Source organism: Montipora foliosa, chromosome 10 (genome assembly GCF_036669935.1).
Source record: "Montipora foliosa isolate CH-2021 chromosome 10, ASM3666993v2, whole genome shotgun sequence".
NCBI classification, from domain to species: Eukaryota; Metazoa; Cnidaria; class Anthozoa; order Scleractinia; family Acroporidae; genus Montipora; species Montipora foliosa.
The window spans coordinates 6609362-6621861 of record NC_090878.1 but is presented as its reverse complement, the minus strand read 5'-3'; the positions used below and the strand labels follow the sequence as shown (position 1 = coordinate 6621861).

At 38.0% G+C, this 12500-nt stretch overlaps 3 protein-coding genes across 5 annotated transcripts in view; 1 reads left to right on the top strand and 2 right to left on the bottom strand.

The window, feature by feature from the left end:
• The window catches only part of LOC137972994 (DNA methyltransferase 1-associated protein 1-like), a 15207-nt gene extending 9916 nt beyond the window's left edge, over positions 1 to 5291 (bottom strand). Inside the window, exons 1-5 of one of the 2 annotated variants that reach the window (XM_068819696.1) lie at positions 5037 to 5291; positions 4062 to 4153; positions 2212 to 2407; positions 1481 to 1519; positions 538 to 608 (exon numbers count right to left, since the gene is read on the bottom strand). In XM_068819696.1, coding sequence (XP_068675797.1) covers positions 538 to 608; positions 1481 to 1519; positions 2212 to 2407; positions 4062 to 4153; positions 5037 to 5120 — 482 coding nt within the window. In that variant the 5' untranslated portion in view covers positions 5121 to 5291. The remainder of the gene's footprint in view (positions 1 to 537; positions 609 to 1480; positions 1520 to 2211; positions 2408 to 4061; positions 4154 to 5036) is intronic. The other variant, XM_068819697.1, reaches the window with a different exon arrangement.
• Positions 5292 to 5317: 26 nt separating this feature from the next.
• LOC137972993 (alpha-1,3/1,6-mannosyltransferase ALG2-like) lies at positions 5318 to 10714 on the top strand. 2 transcript variants are annotated; one of them, XM_068819695.1, is made up of 4 exons: positions 5318 to 5820; positions 6691 to 6993; positions 8121 to 8596; positions 9582 to 10714. In XM_068819695.1, exons 1-3 carry the CDS (start codon positions 5364 to 5366, stop codon positions 8594 to 8596), a joined length of 1236 nt encoding a protein of 411 aa, XP_068675796.1. In that variant the 5' UTR covers positions 5318 to 5363; the 3' UTR covers positions 9582 to 10714. The 2 variants fall into 2 exon arrangements, with proteins under 2 accessions (XP_068675796.1, XP_068675795.1); XM_068819694.1 differs by having other exon boundaries at positions 5330 to 5820; positions 8121 to 8548; positions 9582 to 10710.
• LOC137972992 (ATP-dependent DNA helicase PIF1-like) overlaps positions 10572 to 12500 on the bottom strand; it is a 5709-nt gene continuing 3780 nt past the window's right edge. The window contains exons 6-7 of the mRNA XM_068819693.1: positions 11909 to 12054; positions 10572 to 11295 (exon numbers count right to left, since the gene is read on the bottom strand). Coding sequence (XP_068675794.1) covers positions 11056 to 11295; positions 11909 to 12054 — 386 coding nt within the window. The 3' untranslated portion in view covers positions 10572 to 11055. The remainder of the gene's footprint in view (positions 11296 to 11908; positions 12055 to 12500) is intronic.

Below are 12500 nucleotides of genomic sequence, written 5' to 3'. Positions count from 1 at the left end.
AGGCAGCCATTTTTGCATATTAGGGTCTATTGCTACACAGAATTTCGTTTTTTCTGTGCTGTTCAAGCCACATAGACTAGGCAGAACTACCAGTAATTTGGACCCACGACTGTGATGTGAGAGGCATGGGTCTATTCTCGATTTTACGGCACAAACTGCTTTGCAATCCTGTTTTCAAAGAAATTTTGCATTGCAAAGCAGTTTGTGACGTAAAATCGAGAATAGACCCAAGCCTCTCACATCACGGTCGTGGGTCCAAATTACTGCTACCGGTAGTTTTAAGAACTAGTCTTTGTGCTTCTTGCCCGGCAGATAAAAAGCGTAATTTTGAGGTAAGAATTGTCAAACATGTTTTCTTTCTGTGGAGAGATCAATATTGTAGACTAAAAATACTTGGGTTTAGGTGCACTTTAAGTGTCTAGTCATTCTAGCGCTGGAGCACTAATTGGGGACACTGTAACTGAAATTAACAAAGAAAGCAAATCAAGTCAAGGATACTATCTAAGGCATTTTTCAGTCGTGTTTGCATTTCTTTACCTGCAAAGATCGAATAAATGATCAGTCTCAGCTTGTGTCCAAGTGGAAGGAGATCCATCATGAAGATACAACTATACAAAAGTGAATTGAGAGTCAATGGTACTGCCATGAACGAATAATAAAAAAATACAGCGTTCCATCATTCGCTCTCTGAAATTATTGTATTTCAAGGTGCAATTTTGCCATAAGATTTTACTTTCATTCATCTGCAAAATGATAACAATAAATTTAATGATAACTCCAACTAATAATAATTAGTTTTAGTATAATTACATAGGCGACAAGTGATGCCTTGAAAGTTCTCAAAATTGCATGAGCTGAAAGCCTGCTTCCTAACAGTTGCTCAGTTGCCTGGGGCACCTCATTTGCAAGCGTGAGTGACAAAATTTCTCAACGAGTAGCCCGAACAGACACCTAACTTAACACAAGGTGATTCATCCTCACTTTCTTGTAAATTTGATCCCAGCTGGAGATTAAACGATGAAAAAAGCTCTATAGTTGGAGAGCACGACAGCTACACAAATTCCACAAATAAATGCCTCTTTACTTTTTGCTTTTGTGGCGTTACCTCCTGGTAGCACACAGAGAAGTTGGGTCGCAATGTGATTCCCAAATGTGGAAAACTGACATGATGTATTGCAGCTACATGTACGTACATGTATGGATGTACGTCCATTCGTTTCCTCTGCTTTTATTTTACACACATAATTTTTAGGCAGTTAAATTCATCTGACGTCATTCGGTTCATAGCTCAGTTGGTTAGAGCGTTTCACCAGTATTGCAAGGTCACGGGTTCAAACCCAGTTGAAGTCCTGAATCTTCCAGGCTTCTCTACGCAATTGCTAAAATTGCTTTCATAACTGCGAGGATCACAGCTTCACTTTATTAAATTAACTTGTGGCAATCAATACCCCCATGAGAACAAAAACAACATGACTCAAACCTGGTACTCCTCATCTGAGTAGCTTGGAACTTCAACTTTCTATGATTTCCAAAGAAAATCACATTTGATTATCACACTGTAACATTATTATTCACATTTTGCCATTTTTGTTGCACATATTTGTCATTTATACATGTAAATGGTTCAAAATAGTTTTGTTGTTGTTGTTAATTATCCTTGGCTTATGCAAATTTGAATGGGATGAAATAACCATTTGTTTCTGAAGATGTCAAGAAAGTAATGTAATAAATTATTGATGCATAGTAAAGTAGCGAAAACAAAATAATGCGATTACAGTGTACCAGTAGTTAAAGAAAAGTTGTGGCTTAGTTGGTTGGTGCAGCATTAGTTACAAGTCATAAATACTGTAATAATTATTAGTAGTATATACTACGTGTAAAACAGTGGATAGCGTTGAATGTGTGCGCTGATTGGCTACTCAAACTTCGGATGTCCTTTGCTATTCACCTCTGAGCAATTCGCAGGGAATTTGCACCCGAAAATGTTGTAATCGTTGCAGGAATAAACGAGTTAAAATCACCTTTTTGTCTCATTTTATCTCACTCTTCTAGTACATACTAAAACAACTATTCACCTCAGTGTCAGTGGCTAGTGGTGGATATTTACCTCGCCACAAAATAGTCGCTAATTATGGACCACAGAGGGGAGATTATAAGCAGATATTTTCAAGTGTTAGCTCTTGATTAGAGCATCACCCAATGAGAGCTGACCTTATTAAATCTTGCAAATGGATATTCCTTAGTCTCGTCAGCAGCTCTTCTCCAGTGGTATAACATAGCGCCATCAGTGCGTGCAGGGTTTGTGAAGGGAACCCACTTCCACGCTCGTACATGGCGACGGCCCAGCTTAGCTTTCATCTGTTTATATCCATAACTAGAATCAGTTGAAGCTAGAGGAGGGGAGTCCCTAAAACACCAAAAATTGTGTATTTTTAAGCATTTCTGTTGACAACAATGGTTGCAGAAAGAAATCTGCGGGAAAATAAGAGGAAAATATTACTGTCAACATACCAAATAACAACTGTTGTTGTTATTATTATTATTATTATTATTATTATTATTATTATTATTATTATTATTACTATTATTATTATTACTTACATTATTAATACCATTAAGTGAAACACCACAGCTAAGGCAAATTTCAGGGAGTGTTTTCATTTTAATTTAATTTCAATACATTCGCTTGAGGGTAACCTATGACATCATCATGCAAAAATTTGGTGTACATGTACTTTACTGATTCTTATTTGCTTATTAAATTTTCTTATATGTTTTTTTTGTCAACCAGCCTAGTCAGTCTACATGTACAGTCACTTCAAGTGGTGTCCAGTAGCAAAAAATTGGGATGTACATTGTACAAAGGTATGAAAATTGACAGTTCTATATACATGTACACCTGTATTGTAAAGCAAGCTACAGTGTTGCTAAAATGGGTAATGTAAAGTGTGGAGTATAATGAACAAAACTTGACGTTGTGCTGCACCATAGCAAGGTAGGGAATTGATATGGGTATTATGCAGCTTGGAATGTTCACTAGCTTGTCCACAAGCTATGACTTAGCAGGACATGTGACCCATTCAACACAGTTTCAGTCAAACAAATAATGTTAGAGTCCTTGGACCCAATCTTTGGCTAGTAGATGTCTTCATTGGTCTAACATTATTTAATTAAATAGGCCATTTCCGAGTTCATGTCTGCCTCCTCTTCAAAGCGAGTCTAAGTGCGAAGTTTTTGTGATGGTAATTGGTTCTACTTTACATATGAATGAAAACTAATTTTCATAAGAAAAACTTCGCACTTAGACTCACTTTGAAGAGGAGGCAGGTATGAACTCGGAAATGGCCTATTAGTTTCCACAAGTTCGAAAAAACATGTTGATTTACAAATAAATAAAAATCAGAGCAATAATTATAATAATTATTATTATTGTGACCACAGTCATGGTGTTTAGTGTTGGCTGGCTGGTTATGTTTGATCAAACATAACCTGCCTACACTAAACACCATGATCATAATATGATTGTGAATCCTCAAATTTTGGTTGAACTGGCCATGAGTTTGGACTGTTCCTGCACTTTATTATGTTCACTTGAAATAAGGATTGTGTTCTATTGGGATCAATCATTTCAACTGCAACCGGTTCCAGTTGAAGCAGTCGAGGCTTCCCAATAGAACACTCTTCCAACCGTTTTCGGGTTGAAATGCGGTAACTCCTGGGAATAGTTGTTACCAGACTTCTCAGCGTTGAAAAGTTGAGGGAAAGCAACATGGAAGGAGCCTGTGGCCGACTTTAAATGGCCCACGTAAACGACAGCGGTCGCTGCCAATGCTTTTTCCACTGTTTCAACCTAGTTTGATGCCAGTTGAAAAAGTTGATCAACCAAACCAACCGAAAACAGTTTTTTTGCGAATAGAACACCAAAAAACCCAACCTACCCAACCAACCAAAACAGTTGATCCCAACAGAACATGCCCAAGGATTAACATCTGAAATAAATTTATCATATTCATATTACCAATCCACTGTAAAGATACCGGTAACAGAGTTACCCACTGTACCTACTATCACTGTATAGCAAGGCATATAGCTCCCTATGCATTCCCTCTGGACGTTTAAAACTTGTTTCACCTGATCTTCTTAGTTTTCTTGTCTATTAAATCATTCAACAACATAATGTAAATGAAACAATAATAGCATCCCCACTGGTCTCAAAAGCAATGTTTCCCTTCTGATTAGCAAATAATCAGACTTATGCTTTGATTGTTTTCCTCACAAAATTTTGCCCAAAGTAATACACTTGGGAATAGTTGACGATAGTTTATGCAAAGTTTGTGGGGAAAACAAAATGCATTGTGGGTTATCTGAAAGTCGCTCATACCTCCCTTTGTTACAAAACGTTTCCTTTCAAATATAATTAGTGTGTGTAAACAAAGAAACAAAAGTAAAATTCCTTGATGGAATTTGATCATCTTTCAACAACCTGAGGAGAAGTCATCTTCAGAGTCAAGTGACAGCTGGAAATTCAAACAAATGTAGTGATGCTCTGCTCTGTGTTGTGATTGGTAGTGGGAAAAGTAATGTGATTGGTTGTAAGGATAGTGAGTGGTGATTGGTGCATTACAATCCGGTTTGAAAGTGAAGGTGAAGTAAAAGGAACCATCTTTCTTACATCATACTGTACAATGTATGTAAACACGCACCACATCTTAAAATCATTTCGATTGCACCAGTAGCAATCAGTGATGCAATGAAATGACTTTTGGTTCGAATTATAGTTAAAGAGAACGTTCTAAATAACTAACGAATGAAAAGAATGCAGGTCAAAAACAGCTGAAAAATTGATGGTAACCAATACTTGAATAGCTTAAGAAACAAAGAAAATTATTACATGTAAGGTTATATATAATTATGGTCTTTACATCGAGCTAGTTAAATCTTCTAAATGCATCACAGCACATAAAATGTGAAGAAACGAAAAGGGATTTTGACCTCATAGAGTCTCAAAAATATTCCTTAAGTACAATCGACCTCACCTTGCTTGCTCCAACAATTGATTCTTTGCTGGGAACGGAGGCAGCGCCTTGCTCCAATTCCAAAATATCACGAATATCACTCATTTCGATCAATTTAAATGCATCAATTTTAACCAAAATAAAGTGCGATAAAAGGGTAGGAACACTTTAAGACAACAATAAAGGAAGGAGATGGCATAAAATCACGAGAAAATGTCGAGAAGACATTCGTGAAAAAAAAACGCCATCTTGTTTTCGTAATTTATGCCCAAGCCCACCCGGCCAGCCTCAAGTTCGTGCTCAGTTTTCCTTGGTTGTCGCCATTTTGCCGTTTCTACCGTTTCTACCATGGTGCGGGTTGCATTCATTCATCCAGATCTTGGAATAGGCGGCGCAGAACGACTTGTGGTGGACGCTGGCTTAGCTTTGAAATCGCATGGACATGAAGTTCACTATTTTACTTCGCATCACGACAAATCGCATTGCTTTGAGGAGACACGAAATGGCTCGTTAAGTGTTACTTGTGTTGGAGACTGGCTTCCTAGACACTGCTTTGGATATTTTTATGCGTTTTGGGCTTATATTAGAATGATTTATGTGTCCTTTTATTTAATCTTTTTTTCATCATGGCGAATGGATGTCATCTTTTGCGATCAAGTGTCGGCTTGCATACCCGTTCTCAAGCTAAGCAAGTCACGAGTTGTATTCTATTGCCATTTTCCTGACATGCTGCTCACTCAGCGAAATGGTTTCTTTAAAAAGATGTATCGTGCCCTCTTGGACTCGTTAGAGGAAATTACCACCGGTAAGCTCAAGTGTCGACTGTTATTTTTCTTTCTTAAAAAAAAAAAGACAGGACTGTCTAGCGAAAATACTTGTATTTAGTAATGCACCTATCAATGTCAAGCCCTAGGTCGGGCTACCCACGCGACTTTGACTGTGAGGTCTGTCCCCAGGGTGGGGATTTTGATCTTTCACAAATTATCCTTATGGCCTTTTTTTCTCTTTTATTACTATTTTGTTTTGTAAATATGCCATTAAATTGTAACAAATAAATAAATAAATAAATAAATCTTGGATAATGAAGAGGGCTTGGAAATCACCCCAGTAGTGAAGCAGCTGATCCAAAGATTACTCGCCATTGGTTCACAACCCTTGCAGGAAACAATGATATGTCATTCTTTCTATTGTTTGGGGTCAGGGTTGCGAGCCAATGGCGAGTAATCTTTGGATCAGCTGCTACATCACCCTGGAAATCAACCTTGTTCTCAAGGCTTTTCCCTCTCCAAGTAGCGAGGAGAAATGTCCTGGTGAACGAGTTTGCCTGAAAATAACTCTGTCATCTTGGAAAATACCCAGAAGGCATTCAAATGAACTTCCCATGTTCGTGAGAGGTGGGTGAACGAAAGGTGAGTGGTACATACATTGCACTCTTGTTGTGTGCAGCAAGGTCGAAAGGGTATTATTCTGGCCTCCTTTACTCGTCCAGGGAAGGGAGCTTTTGATACTTTTGGCCAATTATGTTGTCGTGGGGGTGGGGAATTTGACTCATTTTTTCAGGAGATGTCAAAATCCCCACCCCATGCCTGATTCCCCCCCTCTCCCTTGGGGCTTAACATTGATAGGTGCATAGCATCACCAACACTGTTACTACTACATTTTCATTGGTTTCCAGGTATGGCAGATCTAATCCTTGTAAATAGCAACTTCACAGCAGAAACATTTAAGTCAACATTTAAAAGTCTGTGTAACCAAAGACCGCGTGTACTGTATCCATCACTCAATTTTTCTACATTTGATATACCACTGGTATCCGAAGAGACTGATGATCTTTTACCACCTTCTGCCAAGTTTGTGTTCCTGTCAATAAACCGTTATGAGAGAAAAAAGAACCTGAAACTGGCACTAGAAGCCCTAAATTGGTTGAAAAATTTGGTGACTGATGAAGAATGGAAGGGTGTTCATTTAATAATGGCAGGTAAGCTAGTGCTACAGGAAAAAAGATTGTAAGTGACACCTAACAACAATAACAAGGTTTATTTATACCACACATGAGAAAGGAGAAGAGAACAAGAATAATTGTAGTAAACGTAAACGCAAAGCAGGCTAACCTACGATTAGGTTCCATTTTTGTTATGCAAGGGGATGACAAAAAATAGTAGCAAGTGCCAACGTACAGTGTACAGTAAGAGGAAATGTGAATGTTGACTGTCCTCAAAGTAAAACGGCACGTACTAAAACCAGGAACACCAGAACACTCCGGAACACTCCAGAACACCGGAACACCCTGGAAGTAACCCAAAACCCTCAATTTGGCTAACCCTAGGCCTAGCTAGGCCTTAAGTTGGTTTTTAGGCCTAGGGTTAGCACACCAAAACACTCTGGAACACCCTGGAAGTTAGGGTTAGCCCTCAATTTGGCTAACCCTAGGCCTAAAAACCAACTTAAGGCCTAGGGTTAGCCAAATTGAGGGTTTTGGGTTACTTCCAGGGTGTTCCGGAGTGTTCCTGTGTTCTGGGGTGTTCCGGTTTTCTGTTGTTCCGGTGTTCCTGGATTTAGTACATGCCAAGTAAAACCTTTGAATCAAAAAGAAAATAAAAATATAAAGTTTGGAAAATTCAGTTTTTTATCTTGGGCTGCGTTCATTATGTATGGCAAGGGGGCAGGTGAAATTCTGGGGGGGGGGGGGGGTGTTAAAAATTTTGGGTGGTAAAATGGAGGGGTTCTCAATTATTTTTTAAAAGGACGAAAGGGGCTGTATTCAATTTTATAATTTTTTTAGACTTCAAGCCATTTAAAAGTATGAACTACAGTATCTTTAGTTTCCAATGAATTGATGCCTTGGTTGTCGTGTTTCCCAGAGTTGTTCAGAAATGTCCCAACTGTTTGTTTTGTTTTGTGGTTAGTGGTCACACGTAACTGACACTGAATACATTTGAAATTTTAACACATTCTCAGTACGAGATGTTGAGGTAGCTGGCAGAGTCTTCTTCCTCTTCCCGACTTATTTAGGAAGATCAAAGAAACTCTGTGCAAAGGGTACATAGGCCCATTTCATGTTTGGTTTGATAACTACTCATGGCCTTATTGTTTCTCAAATTTAAGGTGGATATGATGACAGGGTTGTTGAAAACAAAGAACATTACTTGGAGCTGCGCAAACAAGCAGAGCAGTTTAATCTCACATCAAAAGTCACATTTCTGAGGTCATTTACTGATACACAAAAGCTGAAACTCCTAAATCTCTGCACTTGCTTAATCTATACACCAAGCCAGGAACATTTTGGTATAGTGCCAATTGAGGCAATGTACATGAAAAGACCTGTCATTGCAGTCAATAGCGGGGGTCCACTGGAGACGGTTCAAAATGAAGTGACTGGATTTTTGTGCAGTCCTGACGCAGAATCCTTTGCTTTTGCCATGCAGAAATTCATGAAGGATCCATCCCTGTCTTCAACGATGGGTGAAGCTGGCAAGGAGAATGTCGTCAAGAAATTCTCTTTTCATGTCTTTTCACAGCATCTCAATAATATTGTATGTTGTTTATACTTGCTTGAGTTTGATGCATACCCCATAGATTAGGTAAGGCATGAGTTTTCTTGGTTTGCACCCACGTGACACGGCGGACATGTTTGATGGCAATACAATACAACTTCTTTTTGCATAATTTGCATGATAATAATAAAGTTTATTTCCCAGTGGAGAGACAGGTCATTGTTCTTGCCAATCCAACATGGCTGCTGTGACATTAGATGCAAACCATCAGTTGGCTTTTCCTGGCAAATGAAGGGCTGGAAATGTCAGTTTGGCATTTGTGTTATTACTGCATGAATCTCAAAATTGTCATCACTTTAATGTAATTAACTTTTATGCAAGTACTGTGGGCAATCCAATCAAAAACTGAAGATTGCTTCTCTTGGCGTGTGTTTGATCGACCCTATTCCAGAAGAAGAATACATGGAGTTATGATTTAAAATGTTATGTCTGGCATTTTGAAGCAACAAGGATAATAAAGATTTGTTGAAAATAGCATTTTAGCAGGCATTTGACAATATTTTAATGTGAATCTCCATAAAAAAGAAGGATTTCTAACTTCTATTCCCTGTATTTGTATTTCGGAACATGGTCAATTGAACGCACCATAAACGTTTGAGTATTGTGTTAAATGCAAATTAACGAAAAGAAGTGGTAACTTTTTTCGGATTCTTGCCATTACTTTCTTCCAGCATATCGGGGGGGGGGGGGGGGGGATCTTGGAGGTCACTTGAAAAAAAAAACTTTTTGGTTGACAGTCATGCATTTTCCTCACTTCTTCCTTTCATTACCTTTCCCTTGATATAATGATGGTGGTGGGTCTTCTTCAAAAACGTTTGTCAGCAAAAAACAGTTTTTTGCAACAGTATTCACTTGCATTCAGATACCAATAGTTTTCTGGATGGCAATGATACAGTACAAGTTCACAATCCAGAAGTCACTTCGTGAACTATGAGTGTAACACTGATTGTAGAATGGTCTGTTACTGGGTTAGGCTACCATCATCATGTTATTGTGTTCATTTTTTTCACAGGTCATGGATGGCTCACTCGCAAACAGAACATGGCTTACAGCAGTCACATGCTTTTTCATGGTGGTTGTGTTCACAGGGGCTTGTGCATGGGTGCTGAATTTTTATCATGAATGAAAAGAACAATGAGACAAAGTTTGATTACAGAACCAAATGATTATAAGCAGGGGTAGCAAAGTGGTGAGAAAACTTGCCTCCCATCAATGTGGCCTGGGTTCAATTCCCAGACTTGGCATCACATATAGGTTGAGTTTGTTGGCTCTCTACTCTGCACTGAAGGGTTTTTCAGTGGGTTCTCTGGTTTTTCCCTCTCCTCAAAAGCCACCTATGATTTGGTTTCTAAACTTGACACTTAAATGAAGGCCATCATTGTAATTATTTTATTATTATCCTTTCTCATTTAGCATACTTAAAAAAAAAGTAATTTTGTCTTTGTGGTATTGTCAGCAATAGTTTTATTGAATTCAGTGGCACTCCAGTTTAAACAGCTCTACCTACTAACCCACCAACCCACCTCATTACCAAACAACAACAACTTTACTGTAGCCCTTCACAAGCATATACCTGTTTTAGAGATAAATAAATTTGTGATTGATACAAATTGAAAGGGAATGGGGCCCCTGAAACAACTAAGAAGCTAAGTTAGTCAGGGAAACAGGCTAAATAGTAAAAACATTCTTTTGGCAAAGTGGATGTGTACTAACAAAAACACAGAAAAACAGAACAGAAAGGGTGCAGAAGAGATTTGTCAGTATTTCCTTTATTATGTCTTCGTTTAGTTTATTTTTAAATGGTGTAAGCCTGGAAGATTTGACAGATTCATTGACAGAATTCCAAACTCTGGGTCCCTGAAATCAAAAAACAATGTTGAATTTTCTGTAATTCGTTCTTGCTCGTGGAAGGAACTGATTGCACGAGCTATAAGTATAATGAATAAGTAATGGTTAATGGTTTTAATATAATGAATGTTCATGGAAACAAATAAACATGGTCCGATTCAAAAACAGTAAGTTTATTACAATAATATTCATATTGACATCCTTTTAGACATTGCATAAATAGCATGTTTAATTTTTAAAAAAAGATTAAATAACAATTTTTCAAATAAAATTAATTAATAAATTATTATTTAAGACAAAACTGGTTGTGTTTTACTGTTTGAGATTTTTTCATCCCATTTTATTGAACAAGTCTGTAGCATTTTGTACATTAAAAAAAATAGTTTAGAGACATAAAAAAGGCTTGGCAAAATCCTATACTCAAAGCTTGTTTTGCATGGAGGATGTACTGTGTGATCATAATTATTGTCTTTTGGCCTAACTACCCAAACATTATTTCTTTTCAATTTCAAGCAGGGTTCTCATAATGATGAAACCTACCTTTAGGTTGGACTGAAATATAAAAAAATGTTCCTAAATCATTCAGAGAAAGATTGTTTTGAAGTTGAAGTTGTTTATTAAGTTCCTCATACACATGTCTAACATGGGCAAATATTTTCCTTATCATCATGCTTGGCATTGTAAAAATTGTTTATTTTTGCATCCCGCTGTAATCTTGCATAATACCGGAGAACATCTGGATGTGCTCGCACACACTTGCGGTCAAAATCCAACACTCGTAAGCCTTGCAAGCTTCGTGCCCTTGAAAGTGCTACATATGCTTGACCATATTCGAAGACTCGAGACAGTGAGATCTCAACGCAGTCAAGTGTCATACCCTGTTGTATGTAAATTAGAATAAAATTAACTTCAAGTTAGTAGGTTGGTGATGATAACTGCCACACATAACCCTGCCATTTCTGAAAGGTTGTACTTATGTGTGATAAATTCAAATGTAATTTACAATCCATTGGAATCTGTTGACATACAGTTATGTATCTTTTTTTTAACCCATTGACTCCCAGGGGCTCCCCATTGACGAGTAAAATCGTCTGGCGTTAGAGTAAAATACTATGTCTGGCCGGTTTGGACGTCAAAGGGTTAAGGGAATGTTTTGGAGATGAGAAGAAGAACAAAGGCATAGCATCATGTGCTCGTTATTTTCCAAACGGCAGAGCCACAAAAATGTTATGATGTTATCAAAACTTTTTAACCGCAGACTGAAATCAACAGTTCGTAAAGTGGGCTGAAAAAAAAACCCTTGTCCACAGACATCTGAGATCGATAGTAACAGGGCAAAGCCACAGACAGTTGTTAAGCAGTAGTGATGGTGTTTATATTGAAAGATGGCGTTTATACTGAAGGATGTTAGTCTCCTACGCAGCCGTTCTTTGTGTGGTTGTTGTTTTTTAAGAACAAGTGTACTTGTTGCATATGACATAAATGACATACTTGGCTTTTATGAATGGAGACAGCCCAGGCTAATTTGAGAGGCAACTGTCGTCGAGTGATTGTTCCTCCACCAGGAGTCTTCACCAGCCACTTTTCAGGACCAATGACCTGCTCAAGACCTGACATGAACCTGACCACAGGATAACCTGATCATAAAAGATAATACAACAATAAGTGTCCAAATATGGATGACTAATACACGTGTGTAATATTGAAGAGTTATACTGATAACTGAACCCTTCATTGTTGCATACCTTCCCTGAGAAAAGAATAACCCTGTCCTGTCCTGTCTAGAAATGAACCTGTTACTTTCTGATTTTCAGTTAGCCTGTCGTGTCACTGAATTGCAGGAAACTGCTGAAAGCTAGGCCATTAACTAGCTTAATACATGATGTCTTACTGTCATTCTACTAGAACTAAAAAGTTGAATGGTGGGATTTTTCAATCGTTGGAAGAGTTTTGCTTTACTGTTTTTTATTGTGATTAAATGTACACTACATAAATTAAGTTAATACTGCATAACAGTGCTTTCCACGCATTCTGATTGGCCAGCTTGGAGGTGAATGGCAGCTATTATTCACCTGAGTAAACG

Coding starts and splice junctions, on each gene's coding strand:
- LOC137972993 (XM_068819694.1), top strand. CDS start 5,364: ATGGTGCGGGTTGCATTCATTCATCCAGATCTTGGAATAGGCGGCGCA. Junction 5,821..6,690: donor GTTAGAGGAAATTACCACCG/GTAAGCTCAAGT, acceptor ATTGGTTTCCAG/GTATGGCAGATCTAATCCTT. Junction 8,549..9,581: donor CACAGCATCTCAATAATATT/GTATGTTGTTTA, acceptor TTTTTTTCACAG/GTCATGGATGGCTCACTCGC.